Source organism: Podarcis raffonei, chromosome 7 (assembly GCF_027172205.1).
Source record: "Podarcis raffonei isolate rPodRaf1 chromosome 7, rPodRaf1.pri, whole genome shotgun sequence".
NCBI lineage: Eukaryota > Metazoa > Chordata > Lepidosauria > Squamata > Lacertidae > Podarcis > Podarcis raffonei.
The window spans coordinates 25909526-25924607 of NC_070608.1; the positions used below are offsets into that span (position 1 = coordinate 25909526).

Sequence of the window (15082 nt, forward strand, 5' to 3'; positions counted from 1 at the left end):
CATCTGCATTGATGCAGCTATAAGAAAGTTCAAGATTGAGGGGCAGGATGTTAGGAAAGACCTCAAGTAAGAATAGGCACATAAGCCTGTATGCCAGCCACCCAATTTAACACTCCATGAATATGATAAGTCTGAGAATGAAAATTTTGGAATGTTTTGTGACACCTTTATGAGAACACTAGATTATAAAGTGAACTGAACAAAGCAGTGCTGTTTATTTTCACCAGCTGCTTAATTTGCTTCCATGCTTCGGCATACATTGGGAAACGGAAGATTAACTTGGTTGCTAGGGATTGGGGCTATTTTTTCTATAAAGGTAGTTTATGAAAAGTCAAAATGTATTCTGAAATAGAATCTCAGAATTGAAAGGAACCCTGAGGATCATCTAGTCCAACCCCCGGCAGTACAGGAATATGCAGCTTTCCCATATGGGGATAGAACCTGCAACTTCGGCGTTATGAGTACCATGCTCTAACCAATTGAGCTATCCAGGTCTTCCATAATTATGGTACTCTGAATCCCTTGAAACACAACTAAACTCACTGACATAGCTTTAATATTGCTGAATCTACTTTTAGTGGACCATTAAATTTTATACCATTAAAAAATCATAATTGTCAGGTAACAGTGATCAGTTCTTTCTTTACTGTAGTTTAAATGAATAGTCTTAATTGTGTCCATCACCGAGCAGCAACACAATGAAAAATAACAATTTGCAGGGGAAACGCTTTCTAGTCTCAAAGGTGCTTTCTTCCTTGGTGGTTTTAATGCTAATCTTCATATTCATCCTCATTGTCATACTCTTCATCTTCCTCCTCCTTTTTCAATGGATTTCTGGAAATCTGCTACACAGAATATGACAAATCAGAATTTTAAAAAAAGCATTAGCCTTGAATGAAGTCAATCTGCATTTAAAAATATATTCAGTATCTTGTTTTTTTAAAAAATATTTTTGTATACAGTATGGGTGTATGCTTGCCAGGTGATCATATAAGGCTCAAACAGGATCCAGTAGGTGTGGAGTAATATGCAGGTGAGCTTTCCTGTAAAACTCTAACCGAAGGCAGGCCAACTTTCATACCAAATGGACAGCAAGAGTAATTTGATATAGACCCTGCAGGCTGCACACTGCCTTAGCACACGTGTGGGGTGGGAGTGAGCTTCATATTTGACTCCCCCGTCAGCTTCCATGCTGTTTTCCCAAAGCCGGGTAAGCGAGACACTGGCCTTTGGGAAGGTGGAGTGAGAGGTGGGTGGATGGTGTCAAAAGTTGCTGGTCTAAACAGCTCCTCCTCCCTTGGCTGCCCTGCTTTGTTGCAGTACCATAGACCTTTGGTTGAACAAATGTCAGCACCAGGAATTGCTTGCATAGTGAATAAAAGTAGCAGTGACAAAAGTTCAGGAGGGAAGGAAGGAAGGTCTTCCTACTCTGAGGAGAAAGGGCCAGAGAAGATGTTGATGGAAATCAGAAAGTGAGGAAATTTAATTCATTAATGTAATAATATTTCATGGAATGTAGCTAAGGAAAGCATTCAAGCTTTTGAACCAACCTGAACTATTCCAGGACAAGATTTGGATGAAGCAGTCCTCTGGAGGGGAGACTCTGAATTTGCACGGACAATATCCAAACGAGACTGATGTTCTGTTTGATAAAGTGAACTCCGAAACATCTGTTAAATAAATGTTGGTGTTCAGAATACACAGGAGGCCAGGGGTTTTCAAATCTACCTGCTGTGAACCTTTTCTATATCAGTTTGTTACCCAAGGAAACACACTGTGCATGTCTGGCCCACAGCCTCAGCACCTTGCAAATGATTCTGAAGTGTGTTGTCTAAGAGTGTACATAGTTCATATGGGACACTGGCCAGTCCTGTTAAGCTTCACAGTTTGTCCACTTATAAAGCTCCTCAAGAACTAGGTAAGATGCAGCACGGGTGCCTAGAGCAGAGGCCTGATCCGGCAGACAAGAAAATTTTTCAGTCCTCAGCAAGATACTAATTGTGGTGGCAGCAATTTTTATTTGTTAAAAGAATAAAAGATTCAGCATGTGGGAGGGAGTGGATGGTGCCTAGTGCCCTAATGGGGATGCCCATTACTCCTCAGTCATCCGATCAATCATTTGATGAGCAAAGGGGGTAATAAGCCCCTCTCCTCACCTCATCGGCATGAACTGGTGGCTGTGTGTATGTGCAAGAGTGTGACGGGGCCAAACTCACATGCAGCTTCCAGAGGGTTAGCCAAGGATGACTGCAGCTTGGAGCCAAAAAATGGTTAGCTTGCACTGCTATATAGAGCCCACAGGATTTTTCTAGCATACATTCCAACTAGAAAACAGGTATGCTACTGCCTTATGGCCAACAGATACTGGCATAAATTCTAGTAGTTCTACTTAACTTGCTGGAGTGGATGTCTGAGGCAAGGTTGCAGGGATAAAATACAGCTAAACGGTGTTTGCCTCTACGGCTCCAAACTTGTCTTCATTTCTTTTTTGAACTATGCCTTACCATGAAGTGAAATGGTAGCCTAAGGGAGAATAGACCAAGCCTTGCAGCTGATCACCACAGGGGCTGGCATGTGAGATTTCCCTTAAGAAATCTTTAGAAATATTCCACCTTAATAAGTTAAGATCTAAAATTGCTCTTAAATCTTGTCACTAGCACAGGCTTCATTTTGTTCATTATGGCTGAATACATTAAGGATTTTCAGTTATCTGAAGTTCACTGAAGAGTTGCCAATGGGACAAGGACTAGATATTTGATTTATTTAATGAAAGTTATACACTGCTTGATTGTAAAAACCCCCTCAAAAGATAAAACCTCAAAAGATAAAACCGTGAAATCAAGAAAAATTCACAACCCTACTTTAAAACATAAAAAAGTTAAAATGCTAAAACACATTAAAACTTTTTAAGCCTTTGGGCAAGCCTGTCTAAACAGGAATGTTTTTAGCAGGCGCCGAAAAGAGTACAGTGAAGGTGCTTGCTTGATCTCAATAGGCAGGGAGTTCCAAAGTGTAGCTGCTGCCACAATATGTGCCAATTCCACTGATCTAAGGGGTCAAATGGGTGCATATTGGGTAAGGTGCTCATAGTTAAACTGGTCCACAGATATGCCTCAATAACATTAAATATTGTGTAAATTGTGTAGGCAAAACAAAAACCAGCAACCCTGCACAGCAGTACATTAGAAGTTCATCATGTTTCTTACCTCTAGGTCTTCATTCTCATCAATATTTTGTATAGTTTGGTAGGCAGCAGTGTAAATTTCTAAGGCTTTCCCATGGAATAGCATTTCAATTGTTACAAATTCTGAAAAGATATTCTAAAAACAAATGAAGGGAGAAAGTGTTACAGTAACTGCTCTATAATAAAGGCATACTAACTGGGCTGTCACTATATGAAGACTGGTAGCCTGATAAAGTCTGTATAAAAAGAATATGGATCATTACATAGCAGCCCTTACTGGCAGCCTTTCATAGGCCGAGGCTTTTCTTGTATTGGCCTATATGAGGTCAACGAAGTCCCAGCTCACTTCTGCATACAGCCAAGTACTTTGTCTTTCTCTAGATACTTTTCCCTCACCCCACCCCTTGCCATTCTGGCTAGAAGCCTTCCACTGTTTTAGCATTTCCTACCTGAACCTAACTGCACTTCCCTTCTGTTGCCCAGGGAGCTGCTGCATGGTAAGAATTACTTTCCTGTTTAATCACCCACAAAGTTACTTGTTCCTTACAATTTATAGACAACATGTTAGTGCTAGGAACCTGACCAAATTCTTAACTAAACAAGAAGTACACTGCTCTGGCCCCTCGATTTTTTAAGTTCTGCACAAGACTGGAACAGCTTTTCCTATTTTTATAACAAGTAGAAACTAGCTGTGAGTGGGCTGTGATACTACACTGCAGCATGTATTATCTAAAAATTCAATTTTTACAGTTTTTACACTTTCCTTTAGCATTCTAGTACAAGCTGACACCTCATTTTCCCCACCAACTGGGGCAAACTAGTACCCCACTGGGGTTCCTGTGAATTCCAGCAGCTGCTCGAAATATTTCTTAAATTTAAAATTAGCCAGTATGAGCTACTTCATAGTTCTCCACCGTTATGGGGTCAGTCCTGTGATGTTTCATCATCATTTCCATTTCTGAAACTAAACAATCAGAGGTCTCAATTCCCTATTCAATCAGAGGTCTCAATTCCCTCAATATCCCTATTGAAATGAATGGGAAAGTAAATCTGCCTAAGGCCTAAGCTAAACGAGTCCATTCTATCCTCAGCAATATCTCAAAATTAGGTAGTTGAAAAATGTTAGCATTTTGCTTGTACTGTAATTCCATTTTTTTGTAAGTATACCATTTCAAGAGCAGTGGAGTGGATTTTCTGTTTTAGTTTATTTTGTCTGTACATTCCTCTGTGTGCAAGCACACACAAAACCCTTAAAAAAGCACCACAGCAGTCTACTGAACCTTGGAGTAAATTTTATCCTAGGGAGTTAATTCTGATTCAGATTGGCATTATCTTGACACAGGAGTAAACACTCTTATAAGTGCAAACTTGCAACACTAGTTTCTTATTTGTAATGGGTTGTCTTCAACATTGTGCAAGCAGACTTGTGGAACAGGACTTACCCTTCTCTCCCCCCCCCCCCGCAGCCCCCAAACCTGCTCCTGAGGATATGCTATATTCCTTCTGTTATATACTATCTGTTATATACTATCTAGGCATTTTTGGGCTTCTTTTTTGTACTGCTTTCTTCTCTAGTGCTATCTTCCTGATAGCACAAGGAAGATTGTCTACTTGGTGGCTTATAGCTTTGCTCCAATTGTGTCACAAAAGAAATAATGCTCTCTGTACATTTTTTTTAAGGGAACAACATGGGGTCCAATGTACCCCAATAGTTTGTGTGCTTTATTGATATACCAATGAAAACTTTAAAAGGAGATATAAAGTAAATTTTATTATGTGAAACAAGTCATTTTGAAATTATAATTGTATTTATTTCTAGCTAGGACAAGGGGACCCATTGGTCCCCAATAGCAGATTAATGTTTGTTAAAATAAATGGTGAAGGAATATTAAATAGATGCTCTAAATGGCTGTTTCCCTGAGCCATTTTTTAGTTTGTTGATTTATATTAGAGTATACACACTCACTCACACACCTTTATATCTCTTATTTTTTGTTTTTCAAAGTTGTCAATGGTTTCTTCCAAGTACCGACTTGTCCGCGTGGCATCCAATGAAGCTCTTTGTAATTCACTTTCAGCCTTTAAATATAAATGATAAATAGATGTTACTCCTATAATTTTGAACAGACACTATTAATTAGAATGCCCTGGAAATATGAACCACTATAGTGGTAGCTCTCAGAACAAAGCTATTAATCTGTGTACCACTGTATTTCATAAGAAGAGCTCCCCTGGATCAGACCAAAGCCCAGTCCCTGTTCTAGTCCAGTCTCCTGTTCTCAGTGACCAACCAAATGCCCATTGAAGGCCTGCAAAGAGGATATGAGCAGGACAGCACTCTTTGTACTTGGGCTCCCTAGCAACTGGTATTCAGAGAAACATTACCTCCGATACTGGACATCACAGCTAGCCTTATCCTCCATGAATTTGTGTAAACCCCTTGTAAAGCTGGCTGGGTTGGTGTCTGTTGCAACAGCTTGTGATAGCAAATTCCATGGTTTAATTATGTGCTGTATGAAGAAATACTTCCCCTTGTTTTTCTTTAATCTTCCTCCATTCACCTTTATTGGATGACCCTGGGTTCTAGTACTGAGAGGAGAAAACCATCTCCATCTACTTTTTTCCACATCATCACCATCATATCTATTTATATACCTCATGCATTACTGTATAGACATTGGTCATGCCAATTCACTGCCTTGATTTTCTTCATTCTAAAGACGCACATTTGCAACCTTTCCTCATAGGGAGTTATTTCAGCCCAATGACTATTTGGCTTAGCTTTTCTGAACTTTTAAGGTTCTAAAATACCCTAATTGAGAGGAGGTGATCAGAACTGTATACATGATCCCCAAGTGCAGTTGCACCATATATTTGTTTAATGTCATTCTGATATTAGCAGTTTTATTTTCAAACCCTTTCCTAATGATCCCTAACAGGGAACTCGCCCTTTTCACAGTTCTGAGTTATCAAAGATCTCTTTATTGGTCAGTAACTGTCAGTTCAGACGTCCAAAGCAGATAATGCGTTACACTGCATCACAGCTACCATTTCCACGGTTTGGAAAATAACTGGTCTAATGGCTCACATGCGAAAATGCTGCTAATACCAATAAAGGATTTTTTAAAAAATTGCTTTATGATGATAATAAACTCTGGGTGGAATACAATTCGGGGTTACTGTGCTGGTGGAAGACATCCAACAATTGGAACAGTTAAGCAGTTTGAAATCATTTCTCTTTACAGCCCCTGCAAATCTCCAGAGGCTTGGAGTCTGAAGGAGATTTTGTGGGACAAAAGGGGGAGGAGGAATCTCCAGAAATCGATTTCCTCCCCTTCTGATGGATGTCTTTCATCAGTGGAGTAACACCAACTGAAGTCTGCCCTCTATGTAAGGCAATAGTGTGGAAAATGCTGTAGCGATCAAAGTAATGGTAAAGGTTTCTGTTGAGTGAATGAACAACTTCAAAAAGCACCTAACCAAGTCAGAACTGAATTTCAGGCCACTTTAACCTGGTACTGTCTCAAAGACCTTTGCTACACTACTGTCTCCTGCACCAGAAAGGAAGTTAAAGTCTCTTACAATTGAATTTCTAGCATTTTTGCCTTTCTCTAAGAAATTTTTTGAAGCCAAAACAAGCTGACCACCACATGCATGTATTTTTTTTAAGCAATAGAATACTTCTTCATTTACTTTTTCAAGCTGCTGTTTTACCAGAAAAGAACATGATTTGTCAAACTCAGAGCCTTGGAGCAGCTGATGACATCTGGTGGTTATTGGCTTCACCATAATGATTGTAAAAAAGATACAGTAACTTGTACAGCTGGGATGCTGATATACAAATAACTGATGAAACATAATTAACAATAGTAGAATTTAATCTGATATTTCATCCAAAAAAGAAGACCTACCTGTGACTGAAGTTTGCAGTAAATGAAATATTTTAAGTTATGGAAAGTGCTAACACACTGGTATTCTACAGACATAAAAGCATATCTATATACAAATAACTCAGTTGGCTCCCAGTGTCTCTTAGGCATTCAAATGAATTTCTGATAGATTTAAAAAAAATAAATCTAGAAACTATGACAAAACAGGGAACAAAGAAAAGAAGACTGTTTTCCTCTCAGGAGCTTCATTGGTAGACAACTCCTTTTTAATACAGTGGTATCTCGGGTTACATATGCTTCAGGTTACATACGCTTCAGGTTACAGACTCCGCTAATCCAGAAATAGTACCTTGGGTTAAGAACTTTGCTTCAGTATGAGAACAGAAATCGTGCTCTGGTGGTGCGGCGGCAGCAGGAGGACCCATTAACTAAAGTGGTGCTTCAGTTTAAGAACAGTTTCAGGTTAAGAACAGACCTCCAGAACGAATTAAGTACTTAACCCGAGGTACCACTGTAATGTTATCTTCTGATGTTGCTATCAATCAGCCAGAATACTTTAGGGCAGAGGTTTTCAACCTTTTTGAGTCCACGGCTCCCTTGACCAACTACATTCTTTCTGCAGCTTCCCTGTGGGGCCCAGGAGCACAGTTATGTCACCCCTTGCCTGCAGAGCTGGCAGCCTCTCACCCTTTTCCAAACACCCGCCCTTGCAGGGTGTTCCCTCAGCTTCCTCCTCTCCTCTCCCCTCTTATTGGAAGCCCTCCGGGCAGTCAGTGTTGCCACCCCTGGTCTCTAAACTGCACTCCCCTGCCCCAAAGACAGCTGCCTCCTCATACTGCCTCACAGGGGCTGGGAAAAGGATGTCCCCAATCTTAGTGGCCCAATGGAGACTGGTCAAAGGTAAATATGAGGCCAGCACCTTACCTTAGGAGGCAGCAGTGGACGCTGCTGGGCCTGCATGGCAGAAGGGCTCTCCTTCAGCACCGGTCACTCAGCTCCCAGGCAGGCCATGCACACAGCAAGCGCAAGAAAGGCCAGTGCCAGCCTGCCCAGTCTTCCACTTGTCTGCCCATTCCCAACAGCAAGGACTGACGGACTGGCTGGCTCAGCTCCCTTGCTTACTCCAAGGCTGCCTTAGCTCCTGGCAACCAGCATCCCTGGCCAGCCCCAGAGACACTATTCGCTTGGGGAGCTTGTAGCCAGGGCCACTGCAACAAACAGCTGTGCAAGCCTTTAGGGAGCAGAGATGTGAGAGGGCATCAGGAGGAGGAGGGAAGGAAAGAGGGACAGAGGCCAGCGTTGCCTGCCGCACCCCTGACCATCATTCAAGGCACACTGGTTGAAAACCACTGCTTTAGGGACATACTAGGTGGAAGAGGCATATCTCTCACATAAATTTTGCAACAGTCATCTAGTAAAGCGCATATTTGAAAGCTGCTGAACACTTGTTTGCAAAGGATACAATAATGTGCCGGTCTGATGGATTTCGTTGACGCGTCTTTTCAAGCTGAGAGAGCTGTTTTGCTTCTCGATTCTTTGCTGATAAAGTTGCTTTGAGATCCTCCTGAAATCATATATAGGGACACACTCAAAGTCTAAAGATTTTACAGAAAAGATTTCTGTTCATTTGAGTTCCTTATAACTAGCCTTCAAGTCAAAGCAGTTTTACCACACTAGCTATTCATTTTGTGCAATACCAGGTCTTGGAAGTTAAGACTACTAATCGAGACGGGATTATGAACTGGAAACTGCTTTTAATGACAGGACTGGTGCTGTGCTTTTATTGAAATTATCTGTATGCTACTATATTACATATATAGTTTTGATTCTATTAATGTTGGTTTTTTAAATGATTTTTTTCTGTCCTTAGAAATTCCTATTTTATCTATAAGCCGTCTTGTGCCCCTGTTGGGTAGTAAAGCAGGATACAAATGAATATATAATAAAAATAATCAGAGATGGGATTTTCTAAAGAAAAGGTTCTCTAATCTTCAAGAAATGCTGTGGGTATCCATATAATACTAGGATTAATACAAGACAATCTTAATCAGATATCACATGACAAAGTTCAATATACACAGAATATATGCAATTGCCAAATAAAAGATAATAAAGTAAAAGAAAACAAGAAAAAAAACTTGATTCTTCTTATAACTGGCAACGAAAGGTTGAAAACAGAACTCCCATTTCCCCCCATTCTTAATGGCAATATTTGCACTATCTTTCCATAAAATATCATCTTAAATGCATGGGAGGCAATCCTAAATCGGTGGTAATTTCCCACTTCCAGGCCTATAGCTTTTCAATATTTCCCATGGATACACTTCTAATGAGGTATTTGTGTGCTCTTTCCCATGTCTCCATGGTTTCTTCCTGAAATTGCTGCAGCCAATTAGAAAAAGAGATACAAAGCAAAAAACTGATTTGTATGATCTCTCTTGCTCCCTAATTTATCTGCTTTTTCTTGCTCTTTGATTTCTCTGATCTCATTCCCCCTCCCTCTCTCCATGGTTTCTGCCAGAAAATGGGAACTGCTGAGTAGCAAACCCCCAAATAAGGAAGTAAGCTGCTGTTCAGATACGTGAATCTGCCAAGCATATAGCAAGGTTTGGGCATATTTCTTTATGTGTGGATAAGTGAATTTTGGTATAAAGAGCATGCAGATAGCGGGAACTGTGTGTATTCTGAATTTCAGTCTCATAAACGCAAGAGCTGCCTCTGGTGCAGCATTTTGAATAGGATTCTGAAACTGCATTAGTTCAGAATGTGGTTGCTAGATTACTAACTGATTCACATCATTCTTGTGCTGTCCTAAAAGCATGACACGATGTCAACAGAACAGCCTTTTCCTGCTGTGGTTTCCAATCAATATTAAGAGGCATACTTTGTTTGATCATTCGGGTAGCATAGCCACTGACAACCATATCCTCCATGAAGCTGTCTAACTCTACTTCATTGTATGACCTTAGGTTTTAGTGTTATGTTCAGGTATGTAAAGTTTAATTATTGATATGACATTTTGTTGCTGAATTTACCAACAATTGATTACTGAAATACTAATTTATGAGATCAGAAGCATCAGTTGAACTTGCTTAGTTATTTACCTTCCTCGAAAAGAAAATAAACATGCAATGGAAAACAAAATCCATCACCTACTCTCTTAAGTTTGATGATGGTCCCATAACATTTCAGAGGTTCAACAACTTTTGCTTCAAGTCTTTCTACCTGTAAAGAGGAGCAATGAAGTATTATTTTAACTTTAAATTTTGGCAATCAAGTCTTAAAACTGGTTTTGAGAAAATTCAAACACACAACTAAGGAAGAAGGAAAACATACTACAGTTCGGCAGTAAGAAAATTCAGTTTTGGTTTTAGTATCTGACAAATTACACCTGCATTTTTACTTTAAAATACAGTTGATTAATTATATGCCTTTTAGCTGAAAGAATAAATTGAAATACAAATGACATCTCTCAAAACACAGTTGTCTTTTCGAAATATTGAAGAAAATAAGCATAGTAGGTAAGAAAACATTTAATACTGTCCCCCTCATTCCCATTTACAGTAATAAAGCAGGACCAAAGTAAAAGGTAAAGGTAAAGGTACCCCTGCCCGTACGGGCCAGTCTTGACAGACTCTGGGGTTGTGCGCCCATCTCACTCAAGAGGCCGGGGGCCAGCGCTGTCCGGAGACACTTCCGGGTCACGTGGCCAGCGTGACAAAGCTGCATCTGGTGAGCCAGCGCAGCACACGGAAACGCCGTTTACCTTCCCGCCAGTAAGCGGTCCCTATTTATCTACTTGCACCCGGGGGTGCTTTCGAACTGCTAGGTTGGCAGGCGCTGGGACCAAGCAGCGGGAGCGCACCCCGCCGCGGGGATTCGAACCGCCAGCCTTTCGATCGGCAAGCCCTAGGCGCTGAGGCTTTTACCCACAGCGCCACCCGTGTCCCATGGCAGGACCAAAGTAAACACAGGTAAATAAATGTGTCATTAACTTTCAGTACCATCTGGTAAAATTTGCCCTCATCATCTGAAGATTTAGTTATTCAATTTGAGTAAAGTTTCTAAATGAGTTTTTTTTCAAACACGGGGTATTTCTGCAAGGAAAAGTTTGCTGGATGATACGAGGGGGAAAAGCAGAAAATGGCATGGCAATTTGTGTAACTATAAAACATGACCATTTTGAGAAATGCAAGACAGCAAGGATGTCTCCATGCACCTTCATAGACTAGCTGCAATTTGGATCTTGTACCACAGTGGCTACTAAGTGAAATCATGATGTGACACATGCTATCTGAACGCTTGTCTCTTCTTTTTGTGTTTATTAGATTTGAAGCCAATAAGGCAGGTGCTTTTTTTGCTCTTTTGCTTAGGAGTATTTTAAGCACCTTATAAATTACGATGATAAAAAATAAAACAGGAATAAACTGCTGTCATGAGAGTAGCATTAGATCTATGCAAGATACTAACATTTATTATTTTGATTACTGGAAACATTTCCAAGTCATATCAGCTTTGCAACCTGTCTTTGCCTTTCCAAGCCTAAGAACCCAACTAGCAACTGTATCATTCTTTAAGGGGAAAATGTGCAGGGTGTGCACTCATCTCAACAGTGTTGAACACAGGTCACAGTTCAGAAAAGAGCACATAAGAACAGAATAATCATTTTAAAATGGCAAGATGGAAGAGCAGTGTTGTAACTGGGGGAGGAAGTGGCAGCAGGAAAAAGAGGAGCAGTATCAGCTTAGTATGCAGAACCTGTTTTTGAGCCTACACCTGACTGCCCTTTTTTCAAAAGTTTTTTACCATCATGGCAGGAGTTTATTTTATTTAAAATACTTATATACCACAATTCATGAAAACAGATTCAAGGTGGTCATGAGTACATTGCAATTACAGTTTCAAAAATGGCCACGGTCATTTGCAAGGGGTAGTAGTGCTGCTAATTCCCCAGTATTTATATTGTTAGCTGATCAGTGGATTCAGTGGTTTCCTTGGGCTGCATCAGAGCAAGAAAAGATGCACTTGAATCCCCCTGAAATCAATGTGAAAAAGTTCAGACTAACTTGTCTCATAGGACCTTAGCACAACTAACATACTCTGGATCCAACCTCTTATTCTTAAGTGCATAAAGTCATAAGTGCAAATAAAAGTAATAGCTTATAATTTAAAATACAAACTTTCCACCATGAAGTGCATTGTATACCTCTGCGTGGCGATAATCTTGAAGTTTGGAAAACTCATTTGCAAAGTTTTTCAATCCATTCCTTAAACTTGGTGTTTCTGTAGCTGCATAAGCATGAATCTCATTTACTAGAAGATCTGCTTTGTCTCGCAGTCTGGCAGTTTTTCGTACATATGCTGCAAATATTTGGCACAATTCACCAAAATGTTTTTCCACTTTTGACACAGATTCTCGTACTTGACGAGTCTGGTTGTCCCTAGACAAAGAAGTTAAAGCATTATGGTCAGGCAACGTTAACAACAGCTGGTAATACAACTCTGGTAATACTACAACAATTATTTTGATCTCAGTTCATTTGAAGAGAAGAAAACAACAATCCACTCTATTGGTAAGTGTTTAGGGTGAATATCATTGATTCATAGAATTCTAGAGTTGAAAGAGACCATAAGGGTCATCTAGTTCAACCCCCTGCAATGAAGGTATCTTTTTCCCCAACGTGGGGCTCATAACTGAGCTATTGCTGCTGTTAATCTTCTATAGTTTTCTCAAGTATACTTCCCCCTCCATCAAGTTTGAACAGCATATAGGAATATAGGTGTTCCAAGGTTCCCCAGCTCCTGGGATTCCCCAAATGCCACATCTGATTATCTGCTGGAAGTAATAAAAATGTTCCTGGGAGTTCAGTGATGAACAATATATTCAGAGCAAGTCTTCAGTTACCTGTATGAACATGCCCAAGTATTACAGGATTCAAAAACCTGAATGCCAGCAAGAGCTGTTACGCTGGTGAATACTAGGGGCAGTTTTCGCAGCGGTGGCCCCACACCTTTGGAACAGCCCCCCTGCATTCCACCAAGTGGTGTATGCCCTTTTCAGTGCTGGCTATTAATATATGAAAACAAATTTATTCAAGTCTGCATTTACTAAACCATGCTGCTGCTGGTGTGCACGTGTACTTTGCAAATGTATTTTCAGGAGGTACCATATGAGGGCTGTGTGCCCTGAAAGATGGGTTAAAAACCTTTCCATGGGCGTAGCCAGGATTTGGGGAGGGGGGCAGAACCAAGTTAGTTAAGTACAGTATATCTATTGTTCTACTTGATGGGGAGGGGGAGCTGCCCCCCTGCGCCCCCTTGGCTACAGGCACAAACCTTTCAAATACATATTCGAGCTGCATTGCAAAAATAGTATAGCTCATTTTCTAAAACCCAGAAGGATTACATATTCCTTAGTATCTTAAACGTGTGTGTGGAATGGAGAAAAGAATGAGTCATTACATCTCCCGAGGGCGATTTCGAAGCAGGCGCAACGACAGCGAAGTTGGGGTGGGTGCTTTTAGCGACGGGGCGCCTGAGACTGGGGCCGGGCTTCGTTTCTCCTCCAAGCTTTCCATCGCGCTCGGATTTGCGCAAGGAGAACTTGCTGCGGAGCTTTGAATCTAGCTCCTCGGCCCCTTAGGTTCAGCGGGACCTCCCAAATATGCGCCCCCAAGGATTTCAGCGCCGAGCTCTAAAATACGCGTAGGGTTCCTGAGCGCGTACAGAGTGCCTTTCCCCCCCGCGGCCGAGCCACACTCGGGGATGAAGAGAAGGGGATGGGCTACTTGCTTGTTAGGATACAAAACCGGGGACCCATTGTATGGGTGTGGTGGGGGGATCCCCGAGTCAGTCAAACCTACCCCCTCCCCGAAACCCCCAATTACGGGGAAGGCGCGGCCATCGCGCGTCCCCCCGTCCACCCCAAGGCGAGCATCCTTGTTCGCTGCGCCTCCCCCCACCGACCCCGGTCAGCGAAGATCCCTCGCTTTGCGGCCAGCAGCCAAGGCGGAGGGGAGCTTGTCCCTCTGCTTCTCCGCAGAGCCGTTACCTGGCGTCCAGCCCGCGGCCCAGCATCAACATGGCGGCGGCAGCGGCAGAAGCCGCAGCGACGACAACAGCGGCAGTTAGCGGAAGGAGCCGCGGGCGCGCGCGCTCGCTCGCGGCTTCCAGCCGGTTCCCTTGGAAACCGAGGACCGCCCACCCGGCTGCGCGGCCTAGCCTCGCCCACCCGAAACAGCCGGGCCTGAGGGGAGAGAGGCGGCTCAAGGCTCGCGTCTCTTCCCTTCAGAGTCAGTTCGGGGGGAAATGACCGCCGTTATTTTAAAAGGGAGCCCTTTCCGGCAGTACTTTTAGAGCAGGGGGTGTGGGGAGAGCATTTCCAAGATGATGCGGGACTCCAACTCCCATCAGCCCGGATAAGGTGGCGAGATGTGAGGAATGATGGGAGCTGTAGTCCCAACAGCGCCTGGAGTACCACAGACCTCAGTGAGCCCCCATTCTTCCGTCATAGAATTTCGTTGTCCCCGAGAGGGGGTAATGACAATAAAGATGATATTATTATTATTATTATTATTATTATTATTATTATTATTATTATTATTATTATTATTATTATTATTATCATAGAACTGTAGAGTTAAAAGGGACCCTGTGGATCATCTAGTCCAGGGGTGTCAAACTCAAATTCATCGGGGGCCGCATCAGCAGTTTGGTCACCCTCAAAGGGCCGGTTGTATCTGTAGGACTATGTAAAGGACATGTAAAGTGGAGGTTTCCTGTGTAGAACGGCCGGCGCCGCTAGAGGGCAGACGTTCTCTGGCTTGTAGGCTGCTGCGCATGCGCTGAAGAGGCGGCTTTCTTGTGTCAAAAAAAAAAAAAGCGAGAATAAAAGGTGAAGGCTGGCGGCCGGCGGTGGCTACACGGGCCACATGACGAGGTCTGGCGGGCCGGATTCGGCCCGCGGGCCTTGTGTTTGACACCTGTGATCTAGTCCAACCCCCTGCAA

General features: G+C 42.2%; 1 protein-coding gene across 1 annotated transcript; it reads right to left on the minus strand.

The window, feature by feature from the left end:
- Nucleotides 1-625: 625 nt before the first annotated feature.
- CIBAR1 (CBY1 interacting BAR domain containing 1) lies at nt 626-14249 on the minus strand. Its single transcript, XM_053395663.1, has 9 exons — nt 14126-14249; nt 12281-12515; nt 10231-10299; nt 8537-8638; nt 7096-7101; nt 5159-5263; nt 3207-3320; nt 1551-1670; nt 626-845 (listed from the first exon to the last, which is right to left on the minus strand). Exons 1-9 carry the CDS (start codon nt 14155-14157, stop codon nt 771-773), a joined length of 858 nt encoding a protein of 285 aa, XP_053251638.1. The 5' UTR covers nt 14158-14249; the 3' UTR covers nt 626-770.
- Nucleotides 14250-15082: the final 833 nt, after the last annotated feature.

Excerpts from the sequence above, each read along its gene's own strand:
- CIBAR1 (XM_053395663.1), bottom strand. The coding sequence starts at position 14,157 with ATGTTGATGCTGGGCCGCGGGCTGGACGCCAG. Across the intron at positions 12,516-14,125 it reads GGCCGCGGGCTGGACGCCAG|GGACAACCAGACTCGTCAAG; the intron begins GTAACGGCTCTG and ends TTCTTTGTCTAG. Across the intron at positions 8,639-10,230 it reads CCATCATCAAACTTAAGAGA|GAGGATCTCAAAGCAACTTT; the intron begins GTAGGTGATGGA and ends ATATGATTTCAG.